The sequence below is a fragment of the Falco naumanni genome, chromosome 4, assembly GCF_017639655.2.
Source record: "Falco naumanni isolate bFalNau1 chromosome 4, bFalNau1.pat, whole genome shotgun sequence".
NCBI lineage: Eukaryota > Metazoa > Chordata > Aves > Falconiformes > Falconidae > Falco > Falco naumanni.
Genome location: NC_054057.1, coordinates 21013520 through 21026204, shown reverse-complemented (window position 1 = coordinate 21026204; position 12685 = coordinate 21013520). Strand labels below are relative to the sequence as shown.

The window sequence follows — 12685 nt, the reverse complement described above, 5'->3', positions numbered from 1 at the left end:
ACTGGGCTTCCTGTTTAGAGTGGGGTGACGCTTGAGCATCAGTGACAACAGAAAAGCATGTTACATTAAAAAAGCCAAACTACTAAATGCGATTGTATGTACTGGTGTCTGTCTCTGTGTGCAGACACACATCTAAATGCATCTTTTCCATGTATGCTGCTAGTGAGAATTGTGTATCTGCCTTGAGGTACCTAGCCTTAGTGACTGGTTTTTGAAAATTTGGCCTTCGAGATAGACATAAAGCATTTGGTTAAATTAATAGTTTGTTTAATGACTGCTTGAGCTAAGTTTAAGAAATGATTGAGTGTTCTTAGCAAAAAAGAGCACTTAAACTTTTTCTTATTATTTCAACATTACAAAGTAACTGCCTAAAACTGTGTGTTTAAAAACTGCTTGTTTTACTACTTCAGCATGTAAAATAAATTTCTTCCTAAAATCTGTGCAGGGCTACAGTTTTTCCCCCTAGGTGTCAACAGTAATATCTTAAGTCAGTTAGCCAAGCTATATGAAAGTAACTTGAAAATTCAGTACAATTTTGTGTACATTGCTATTTCTTTTCTGCCATAGCAATGTCTTTCTGTTGTAATACATTGGGAACAGATACAGATGCTAGGTACCAAATTCTTCCATAGTAGCTTAGCAAAATGTTTGTAGAGTAAACCGCCTCTTTGTGTAAGCTGCTGGACTTCTTTGCCTAGTTCCCTATATAGTAAGTACGTATCGCATTGTGTATATGTACAAAGTATGTATTGTGTGTGTGTATACACACACACACACACACCAGCCACTTGTGGAATGGTGATGTTTGAAGCACATGTATTTATTTTCTTGTACGTGTTTCATGTACATGAAACGTGTACAGGTACATGTTTCACTGAGGAAATGAGGACCTACATGACAGGAAAGTTAAGGGATTTGCATCTCAAAGTCAATGAATGACAATAATCAAAGCCAGACCCCTGGAGTCCTCATGAACTTACCTTAGCCACACTATCATCCTTCTTCCTATATTACATATACAGTTTCTGCTATAACTAAAGGCAGGACCTGTGGCTGCTTTCCAAACATTCCTTTTCCTCACAGCGGGGTCTAGGCAGTGGCAGTTTGCCAGTCTCCTTTTGAAAAGCTGATACACATTATCTGTTTGTGACCCCTCTGTACTGTGGCAAGGGTTCCTTGATTGGGAGGAAGGAAATAGTGCATCCTCTTGGAGCTCGTGACTTGCCAGAATTATCCAGGGCCATGCAAACCCAAGTGAAAAGTACTTTTTCCTGCCTTCTTGGTGGTAGTAGAGTGAGATGCACTTAGCCAGTGATCGGTCTCTGCATGGGTAAACACTCCATGCTTCCAATCCCAGCAGCGCTGCTTTGCAGAGATTGGGGGTGTTGCTGCTTTGCCAACTGGTGACATATTGCTTGGGGTGAGGTTCCTGGATTATCTTTGAACCATGATAAGCTGCATATTTTTCTAGCTGTGGTACTGTTTATGAGAAGAGAGAAGTGCCCAAGGGGCATGGACAGAAGAGTAAGCTAATTCTTTCTGAAGGGCCACAAGGTGAATAGCTTGGGACCTCTGCCTAGATTAAAGAGGTGCAGCAGTCAAAGATTGATGATATAAGCCTAGACTGTTCATCAGGTATAGCTGGATAGTGCTTGCAGTACATGAAAAAACTGTATAATAGAGAAAAGACATCTTGTAATTAAGGCAGTAAGCCCAAAATATCTTGTCAAAACCTAGTTCAATGGGAGATTTCTTCAGTGATTCTTAAATTTTTGTTTCTTTGTTACACCTGTGTCAGTGCTTACTTCACTCTCTTTCCTTCTTACTTGTTGGTTTGTGCTATGGTCAATATCCTCTATTAGAAGGCATTTGTCAGCAGAATCATATTGATAAAAATCAATAATTTATGTGTGCAGCTTAGTACCTCCATATACACTAGAGAATTAAAAAACTGTACAAAGTGGCAAAAATCTGATGTAGTTTTGGATTCTGTTTGAACATTATATTTCACAAACCTCTATTCCTAGCTCAGTTAGAGTCTCAGAACACTACTGTAAATTAAGGTATAATTTCTTTGTATAGCAGCGTGTAACTATTCTTATCAATATTTTTTTTTTCTTAATGGATTACGTTAATGGGAAAAAGACTTTTAAAAAAATACAAACCATAACCATTCTTCTATGGTCCATGTCTCAAACTATTTCTCTTTCTATTTTGATTGGGAGAATAAACCTCATTGGACATGATAAAAATGCTTTAGACATTTACCCAACAGTGAATATAAGAAAGGCAGTGATATTGCTTGCCCTCTGATCAGATTTGGGTTTCTTCCCAATTACGGATTAAATTTTATTTTGTAATATCATCATTCTTCAAACATACTTAAAACTGGCACCCTAGAGAGATAGTCACAGGATGGTACTACAGGAAATGTTGGCTAAATGTATATTTTTCTAAACGTCAAAAATATAAAATGTCCAGTAATTCAGTGATCAATCTTCAGATGTGCAGAAGATAGCAGCAGAAAAAAAGACAATTTATTGTGATGTTAATTCAACACTTTGAAATCACTTTGACGGAAGCTTACAGTTTCTGTGAGTGCTTAAAGAATGCAATTTTATGCAACTTTGTTAGATATGACTTTTCTGTGATTTTTAAGGTATTTAAACCTCACATTGAAAGCTAGAAGGAGTTGTGTGTGCTAGTGAAAGAGGCTTTAGATACTCAAGATGAAATAGAGGACTTGACAGTGCTGTCGCATGGCAAGAAATAACTTCACAATAACAGGTGTAAATTCCCAGCCTACGAGTAACACGGATTTTTTTGTTGCTTTATTGTTCAGTTTTGCCAGGAGCATGCTTTCTGCTCAGCATATACTGTAGATGGCAGTAAGGTTATGCTAGAAAAGGGTACATGGGCTGGAATAACTAAATTAAAGGATGTGTGTAAAACCCATGGATGGTTTCAGGTTTTGAATCTAAGCCACCTATTTACAGCAGCTTATACTTACTTGAAGAACCTCCAGAAAGGATGGGTTGCTCTTTGTAACTTCCGATAATGACCAGGTCAGCTTTGTCATTCCTTTTTGTTTGGTTCTGCCTGAATTTGATTGGATTTGTTTAAAAGCAAGCAGACATCTTTGCTGCTTATCATGGCAGATGGAAACACTTCTGTGGATTCACAGACAATTCAAATGCTCTCTCCTTTCCCTGGCATGGGGTATGAACACATTGTGAGTGACACTGATAGCTCCAGAATTTTGGGACTATCCCTATATCCCCGAAGTCTTCCATGTCCCTCTTTCTCCTTTGTGTTTGCACACAGAAGAAACAAAGTAGGACATGGTGCCCTTGGCACAGCGCTTCCCCTCTGGTAAAGTCTGCCAGGGTTAAGGGTAAAGCACGGTGCATGCTGAGCAGTGTCCCGCTCCCAAGACCTTTCTTTCAGCCACACTGACCCAAAAGGCCCGTAACTTGAGGGCCTTCTCAGTGTTCTCAAATAATTTTCACCCAACTCTGAAATGTTGGCTGTCGTTCGCTTTTTTTCGTTTCCTGCATTGTCGTTGGTGGCTGATGCCTCTTCTTCCATTGTAACCCTTCAGCTTCCCACAGTACCCTTTCCTTGCCTCCTATGTGTTCTGCTATTGCTCTTCCTCTCATGAGTGCCTTCCCCAGTCAGATGTTTACCCATCAAAATATTGTCATCAGCCTGTTCCTTGGATGTGGTGGTGCGAACTCACAGACTGTGATGGGATCACAGCTCTGGACTTGGGCATTCCTTTGCTGTTTCCATACATCAGTATGTGTACATGCACACACATGCATATGTCTGTATATATGGAAAGCAAAGTCCGGGAATGTTGAGCAATGTTAGAGACTCATTGCCCAAGAAACATGACTTGGAGACTATTGCCCCCCTGTAAACAGCCATTCCATAAGTGACATTACAGCAATGCTCCTGTTAAAGCTGAGGATCTCTCCTCCCTGCATGAAATCCAGGACTGAGTCCCCGCACTGCTGTCCTCACTGGGTTTTATGAGTCCTCTTAAGGGCTTTGCATTAGCCACAGAAGAAGGATCCTCTGGTGTCACTTCTGCCCCAGTGACAAAAGAGCCAGTGTATACTTGGTCCCATGTTGCATCAGTTCTCCTGCTTTAGTCCAAGTGTCCTCCTCCTCGTTACCCCTGGATCTCCTCACTGTCTTTTAAATTCCCTTGTTCTCTCCAACTTGCCACAGGCACTGATCTGCCCTCACCATATGGGTTAATATTGCTATCATTTTTAATGAAATCACTTTATTGTAAGGAGATGAACATGTGGGTTGTGTGTTCTCTGGTGAGACAATGACTATGTTGTGATTTCTTCACAGCCATTACAAAGAAAACCTCTTTCTGGTGATGATAGGGACCCTACTGTGTTAAGTGGAAATATACAGCATTAACACTAAGGAACAGTATCCCGTAACAAAGCACATCCTTGCCTTTCAGGGATGGGAAATACATCTAATCCCTGATAACTATTTAAAAGAAAAGGGTAAAAAATAAAAAATCCTTAAGGTCCAGTTTCTCTTTTTGCTTGCACTTAATTTAAGTCCTCTACATAATTTTAGATTATCCACATCATTTACAGCAAGTAAACTTATATAGATTTGTAGTGGAATCACCTCTAGATGTAGGGTTTCATGCTTCATTAATATTTATTATAGTCTTCAGCTCACTTTTTTGCCCTACTGGAAAGTTATACAAAAACATTCTGTATCCAGAAACAAAACATTAAAATACCAAAACTATCATAACCAACTTTTAAAGATAATTCCTAAAGCAGATGTTCACAAACAGACAATTTTTATTAAAATAACAGTGGGAAGGAGTTTGCTTTTGTTTGTTTGGCCCTCAAGGAAATTAAAAAGCCTTTCTATAATTTTGATTATAACTTCAATAGAGGATTTTATTGTACCAAGGATGTGGTTGCATGAAGGATGGAAACCTTAAGGGTTTAAAACCTGTTTTTAAAAGCTACAAATTGAACTTCTCTTGTTAATCTTAGGAAACAAAGTCCTGTGGCAATTTTCTTTTCTAATGTGCAGAGCATGTAGGTCTGTTATAAAAACTGCTAATACAAAAATGGCACCCACTTCTTCAACACATCTGCTCCCTGAGCATATATAAGGAGTATCTGTAGATTCCTGTGACTAAAAGAAGTACCTATGATTAATCCTACTGGGGCAGAACAACGAAGGAGTAGGTTCTTATGCTTTTTTTTTATTATTATTATTATCAATAAAATAATTCACCTTCATTTTAGACTATGAAAATTTAGGGAAACATGCTATTTGCTCTAAGTTTCTATTGAACCAAAGAATGTTGGCATCAATGGTGAAATTTCACTGGGATTTTATGATGGTGCTGTCTTGAGGACATCTCAAAATACATACTTTGCACTGGTACAGCTTGTAGGTACAAGTACAAAAATTACTAGTAGCAATATTTTTCTGCTAAGGAAAGAACTTGATCTGACTTCTGGAGCACATTTGAAAAACAGGGAACCAGGGAAATTCTTCTTTAATTTTCTTTTTCTGAATTCTTGCATACAGGGTTCTGAAAGATGCTGGGAGGTGAGGGAGACGTGGCCCTCCAAAATTCAACAGTGTCCCTTTTGTGAGGTGGTTTTTCAGAACAGAACCACCATTATCCATGCATTTGCATGTCTTGAGCAGCAGATAAAGCTTTGCTTATGATAGATGGGAAAGAGACAATGTCTGCAGTCTGTACACAAGACTATGAACATTTGTTCCTGGAGAATTAGGCTTTTACAGTCTAATTCCAGTTATTAGTGGGGACCTCCAGAAGGTCATGGGACCTCTGTAAAATTGAGATCATAGGCATTTATGTGTATTTCTACGTATTGTGTATTTTTAAAGTGGTTGTAGGTGTGTGTGTAATGTACATCTATGCACTCAGCAGGGTGCACCTGTCTCTAGATTAACAGCATGCCCCAGAGTGTGGTCCACGGTTACCCAAACAAGGGGCTTGTTACACTGCAGAGCTTCTTTGTCCATTGCACGGAAGCCAAGCGGCAGAGGCGTGGGGTGGTGAGAGGACGGTGTGTGTCTGGTCGTATGTTGCTGTGCCTTCAGGGTGTATCTGGGGGCACTGGCGTGGACCTGGGCTTTAGGAAGCTCTGCTGGAGAAGCACCCTCAGCACTTTGAACAAGCTGTCTTTCAGACCTCTCTGAATTAAAATGTACTTGAAGAAAATTAAAGTTGCTAAAGAACTGAAACTGAAAAGCCCAACTTAACAGAAACTTAGCAGTGACAAAACTGCACAAAATATTCATACATATAGCCAATTTGGGAATAAAGGATGGCAATAACTGGTTGATAAAGGAAGACTAAAGCATCATGTTTTACACAGCAGGAGTAAGGAAACAGGTTTAGAGTGGTAGGAGTTACATAAATGTTTAATTATGATGAACAAAATATTGATTCAATGTTCTCAATAGTGCACTGCTAGGCTTGAGGAGTTATTCTTGCATGCTTACCAAAGTCTGTTATTAAAATAATTTTTGTTTATTTGAAAGACTTAAAAAGCCAAAGATACAAGAAGTTTTTATCCAAACTGAAATGAAAACTACTTGCATTTCTTTAACTAATTACGAAGGTTTATGAAACAAGGAGATATGCAAAAGTGATTATCTGCCCTGCAGCATCTTGAAAGCTTGTGGAGGAGTTATTGTTGATGCTCCACATTTTGTAGGATCAGGCTCATATTTTGCCTTCTGAGCTGTAGATTACACAACTGGTAACACCGAAATGAGGGAAGCTGTTTAGCAAAAAGAAGAGCCTGTAGCTATCGGTTTCCTCCAAAGCATCTTAAGATAAATGATCCTTAGATAGAGAATTTGAGACCTGAACTTAGAGTGGTTACTGACAGGAGAAGAGGTACCTGTGGTTGCACACAGCAGGGGGCTGATACTTCTGGAGACAGGTATGCCAAAATGGCAGCAGAGCTCTTCAGAACGGTGGTGGGGCACCTGCGATAGACAATAGACCGTGCTGGCTTTTCTGGAAGAGTTTCTTACAAGAAAGGCTGATAGTTGGAATTTGGGTGCTGGGAGGTGGGTGCACTGTATTTCTCTGATCTGTTGTTTTGTGCCATTGTGGACACTGAGAGTACAGTTCATAAGGCTCTGGCAGCATTTACTCAGGACCCAGGTGCTAGCCTGGCTTTAGGTTCAGATCCAGGTTATGCGTTAGTCTGTATGTGAAACCAATAAACCTGTATTCACCTCTTCTGGTCTGTGTTTATTAGAAATACTTCATATAATTATTTTTTTAAAATGTGTTTCATATAAGAGGGCTCTTCCCTCAGAGTAGTTCATCAATAAGGAGCAGAGTACTTGAGAGGATTTGGGACCCAGTTTGATCTCATTCATATTGATGTAAACAAGGAGCTGTGATTCCAGATTACCACTAGGAGTAATTAGATATGAACACCTGTGCTTTTTTTTTTTTTTTCCTGCACACCGTTTTCTGACAAAGTAAGCTTCAATTTAACAATACTGTTACTTACCGCTGTCATCTCTTCTTGATTTGCAGATGGGCTTCTTCCGCCGGAGGTACAAAGAGATTATTGAAGCCGAAAAGAGCAGAAAGGAGAATGAAGATAGTTGGGACTGGGTCCAGAAAAATCAGTGAACTGCCCACGAAAACTAAAGCCCAGTCATGTGACACGCGCTTGCTAGCCTGTAGGTCCTGCTCTCGTATCTTCCATATGTGGAAGAAGGAATCTTCTCCAGATTTTTCGGAGACCCCACTGACGCTGTGTCTTTATCACTCCAACAAGCTAGGGAACATATCCTGAGGCAACCACTGCAGCCATGTCAGGTGACTGGAGCGATTTACACTTCATTTAAGAGCTGAACTTTGAACTTTGGTAACCAAGCTGCAGTGCAGAGCAATATTTATGAATCCAACTATGTGGTATACCCTCAGGGGAAGACTGTTACCTAAAAATATTTTTTATAAATATAAGCTTTTTATATTGATTATGTCTTTATATTTGTATCAATGTTTTATAGTTTCTATTGAATAGCTATATAGTTCACTCAAGCACTGATATCTGGCTAAATCCTTGGAAATATATGTATATATAAAAATCCTATTGTACTTTTAAACTTCAACACAAGAGAGAAAAAGAGAGATTTGCAGATAAAAATAGCTGAAATCCTCATACACTTAATTTGCAAGGCTTGGTAATGCTGTATATAGACCGTTTAATGGCAATAAGCCAAAGTCTTTTCTCTATCTCTCTTTTTGAGTTGAATTCGGTGTTTGGTTTATAAACTATAGAACCTAAAGTATGACACAGACGTGATGTTCTGTATCTGAGTTTATCCTTTACTGGCCTGAATGGGAGAGGATGAAAATGCTTCCTCGGTGGCACGTAGCAAGACTTGTAGCTTGCTTTGGCTCACTGAAGAAAGAGCATCACAGAATGTTTTCCTTTGGGAAGTTTCTCTTGCAGTCCCTAGTACTTGATAATGGTCTAGGACTGTGCAGTTGAGATACCAGAGGGATGTAATTGGGCCAACCACTATGGCATTGATAAATTCCTTGGAATTAAAAAACAATAATGAAATGAAGCTACTGTTAATGATTGTGATCTGTTGCTATCAAAGCAAATGATAAATTGCTACAAGCTACAAGTGTTATGACTGCCTTGTGAGTTTTACACATGAGTCTTGAGTTTGTTTATATGGTGATTTTAAAGAGAGATAAGTAGATGCAAGGGTTAAAATGTTGGAATCTTTGGGTCTTGAGATTCCCTATCTGTATGTTCCAAGTACTGAATGTCATCCTTCCTCAAGCATTAAGAAGGAAGTTTAGTCAAGGTGCAGATGTTACTGGATCTCAGATTGCCGCTTTGTTCACTGGTAATTCCTTAGCAGAACATTTGCTGCATTAGAAGAAACTTAGTTGTAATTAATTCAATCACGTTTTTTCAAAAAGCCCTTGTATTTCTGAATAGGAATAGTGGAACTCTGTAAGACTTGGGTTTAGATTCTACTTGTACTTTGCACCTTGTGTAAATAAGAAGCAAATGTCTGGTTGGCATAAAATCCATGTAAGGGAAAGAAGGGTTGAGCTCTGTGGTAGCAAGTGGAGGAGAAACAGGAAGGATGTCTCCTTCCATGAGGGTAAGGTAAAAGAACTGCTGGAAGTTTGGAAACTTGAATGCAGAGAACATACAAGAAATATGCTTGAGAACAGGTCTTATTCTTACTCTTCCTTGCCAAATTCATTACAGCTTCACATTTAAAAAAAAAAAATAACCACATCCGTATTCCTGTTTGCTGTTTTCCCCCCACTGGCATTAAGTGCCTGCTATTACTATAGTATTGATCAATATTTATTAACTTAACTATCTGCACCCATTAGGCAGAAGATGGTTTTTAAGTGAATGAAGTGTATTGATTCAACGTTTGACAAGAAAAGCTATTACTCTATTCAGTTATCTTCCTTAAAACAATCATGAGTGATTTGACAGGTTTTGTATGATAAATGAATATTTAAGCCAGAATCTGAAAAAAAAAAACTGCTGAGGCAAAATCCTGTTATAACCACGTGTAATGGACTGCAGATTTCTCATCAGAATGCAAAACCAAAAGGCTGATGGCCTTTGACTGTTGTATTAGAGGCTATTGATTTCCTCACAGAACGATATTTCTGACATCACTTAGCTTTGCTAGTATTTAAACCTAATGTATCTATTTTTTTGGTTTTGAAAAAGGCGTAAGACTGACATAAGTTGGACATGAGATTGATTCACAACTCTGAATTGAATAACAAATTACTTAAAATACTTGCTGAAAAAAAAAGTCCATTTATTTAGAAGGAATTTTCCGTATCTGCTCTCTTTAAAACTACTACCATCCCCAAATTATCAAAAAGTAAATTTGCTGAAAAAATAATTCAGGGGACAAGTGAAACTAGTTGTGAATTTAACTGAATTTGAAAGTTTCTATCCAAAAATAGAGAAATTTCACTTTGAAAAGTTTTAATGCCTCATTTCCACTTTCTAAACAGAAATTTACTTTCACATCTGCCAAAATGCAGTATTTTAAAATTCAAGATCATTTACTCCTTTGGAACATCTTTTTAAAGTATATGAAGAAAAGACTTTAAAAAGGTAAAATACCCATTTAGCATTTCATATTGTGGTGGACAATTTTTAATTTTTTTTTACTCAAAGCAAGGAATGTTTTTCTTACTTGGTTATAGTAAAAAACAAATAAATGCAAATCCCACTTGATATTGCCCACACTGGAATTTTTTGCTCTCTGACTTGAATTGTCTACTCTTGATCCAGCACAAGTTGTCACACAGTGAAAATGTAGTTGTTGGCCAGATTAGTGACATATTCTTGAAATAATCCATAAATTCTTAGTAGCATCGCTGTTAGGTACTCAGTAGTTCTGTTGTCACAGATGCTTTTGTTTTTACATGTATACTCTTCATTATTATTTTTTTTTTTGGTGTCAAATTCCATTGTGGCTCTTGCTTGGTTCCAGTTAGGATAGTCAGATTTGACAATGAAACATACCAGTGCTTAGTATTAAAGTCCTGTAGATGCACTGTTCCACTCTTTAAAAAGTAACCGAACAAACCTAACAAAAACAACCCACTAACATCAGTTGGTTGCAATTAGTTTCTAACGCAAAAATCTTATGAAAACTTAATATACTCCAAGAATGTGTAGGAAATAGCTGGGCTATAGATCTGCTGGTTGATTTTTGTTGTGTTTTGTTTTTTTTTTTTAAATTAAGAAATCATAATAAATGTAATAGTATCAAAAACTAGAGACATGGTTACTTTGGAAATTGCTTCCAGGGCTCTGGAAGTTCCCATCTGTCAGCTGCTTGTGAGTTTTGTTGTGCTGTACTGCTTGTGCAGGCAGAGCTGGGGCAAGTCATTGTACTGGTTCTCTCTGGTTAATCCATTTCGGGACAAAGCCATCAATTGCCTTGGACAAATTTGATTGAAAGGTTTGCTGAATTGGCATCGCGTTCTTTTTGCAGCGGTCTGACTTTGCACTGGCTCTGAGCTATGCAGATGGAAGCTTGGAAGTGGGGCAGTAACATTTTCAAATGCGTCATCTGGCACCTGAGAGATCTTTTGTTTGACCCCTGAAGCTTGCAGGGTGGCTTCTTACAGATAGTACCCTTGAAGTTGCTTTTAGGGTAGGAAGGAAACAATCTCAGTAAAATACGATCAGGAAGAAAGGGGAAAAAATATTAGAGGAAAATTCATTTAACGCATAGCCCATGCTGTTGCAGCCCTACTTAATTTCCATCTTGATATCAAGATCACAGTCACTGCGGAGTTTTGTGGTCCACAGCACAGGGATTAATTTCAATACCTGAGAGCTGAAAACGTTTGCCACCTTTCACAGTGTGTTTTGTGACCATTCCATTTGAAAACCAAGCGTCTACTTGGAGGTGAATTTCCATCAGTTCACCCCTGCAAGAGCAGGGGTGGTGTACTCTGAGGCTGTGCCAATGGTATACTCTGGTACTTGGCCATCGTAGCTAATGAAAATACTAGCTATGTTTTTCTGAAGAAACCTAGTTTTTAATTTGCTCAATTACAAGGAGGAAGTCAGCAAACTGTAGAAAACACTGGAGCAGTCTCTGCAGCGAAGTCGCCTCGCAAATCACTTGGATTATCTGAGAGAGAAATTTTTCTTGATGTGAACCCCAGGCCTGTAAACCACTTAAGCGATCCTTTCATCTCAAAGTAGCAAAGGCTTTTGCAATGCCAAGCATACCAGCGAGGACAGCTGATATGACACATGAGTGGGAAGGATCGTACGTACGAGTCAGTGATGCGCAGGTAGCTCGGCTTGCTGAAAGCAACAGTGGCGCAAAGATTGTGTTGGGCAATATTTAACATCGACTTTCTCGAATGTCATCTGTTTATGGGCACATTTTGGAGTCTTGCACAAGTTTCAAGCATCCAAGCATAGTATCCGTGTGGGGTGGGAATATATAATATTGCTTTCAGTAAAGGAATAAAGGAGTTATAGAACTAATTTCTACCTTTGTCCAAGTTCATCCGCTTGCTAGGGTTTCTTGGAAAGTAGGTTTTCGTTCATTTAGTGTACATTGATTAAACTGGCATGAAGACTATAAATGCTTTTGGAGCATGGTTTGCATATGCAGTAGGGCACCTGCAACATCGTCACTCCTTTTTCTTAGAATGTCACTCCTATGTATTGTAAAATTGTGTGTTTCTTTTTGTGAACTTGTGGTTGGAAGAATGTGTTCACTCTTATTGATGTCACCTGTATTTAGAAGCTTGTGTTCACCTGTATTCTAATTCACTTGCACTGTTTTGGAAATGTCAGGTTTACAAAAATACAACTTTTTGGAATAAAAAGTGGCTGCAAAATTATCCTAATAATATCATTTTGTCACTTAATTTCCTTGTCCAGCTGAAGTATTTTTCCATTAATTGGGTGAGACATATTCTCAGTATGTTTGAATTAAATGGTATGTGCATGTGTTTATCTGTGTGTGGATAATGGACATCTTTTGTCATAATTCTGTGACTTGTATAAAATCAAGCTATTTGGAGAGTAAAAGTAGCTTGACTACAATATTGTAAAACCATGGAAATAAAATA

The 12685-nt window shown here is 38.4% G+C and overlaps 1 protein-coding gene across 1 annotated transcript in view; it reads left to right on the top strand.

Moving 5' to 3' along the window:
* ITGA9 (integrin subunit alpha 9) overlaps window positions 1-12454 on the top strand; it is a 230093-nt gene extending 217639 nt beyond the window's left edge. The window contains exon 28 of the mRNA XM_040591349.1: window positions 7598-12454. Within this exon, the coding sequence (XP_040447283.1) occupies window positions 7598-7696 (99 nt within the window). The 3' untranslated portion in view covers window positions 7697-12454. The remainder of the gene's footprint in view (window positions 1-7597) is intronic.
* The last annotated feature ends 231 nt before the right edge of the window (window positions 12455-12685 follow it).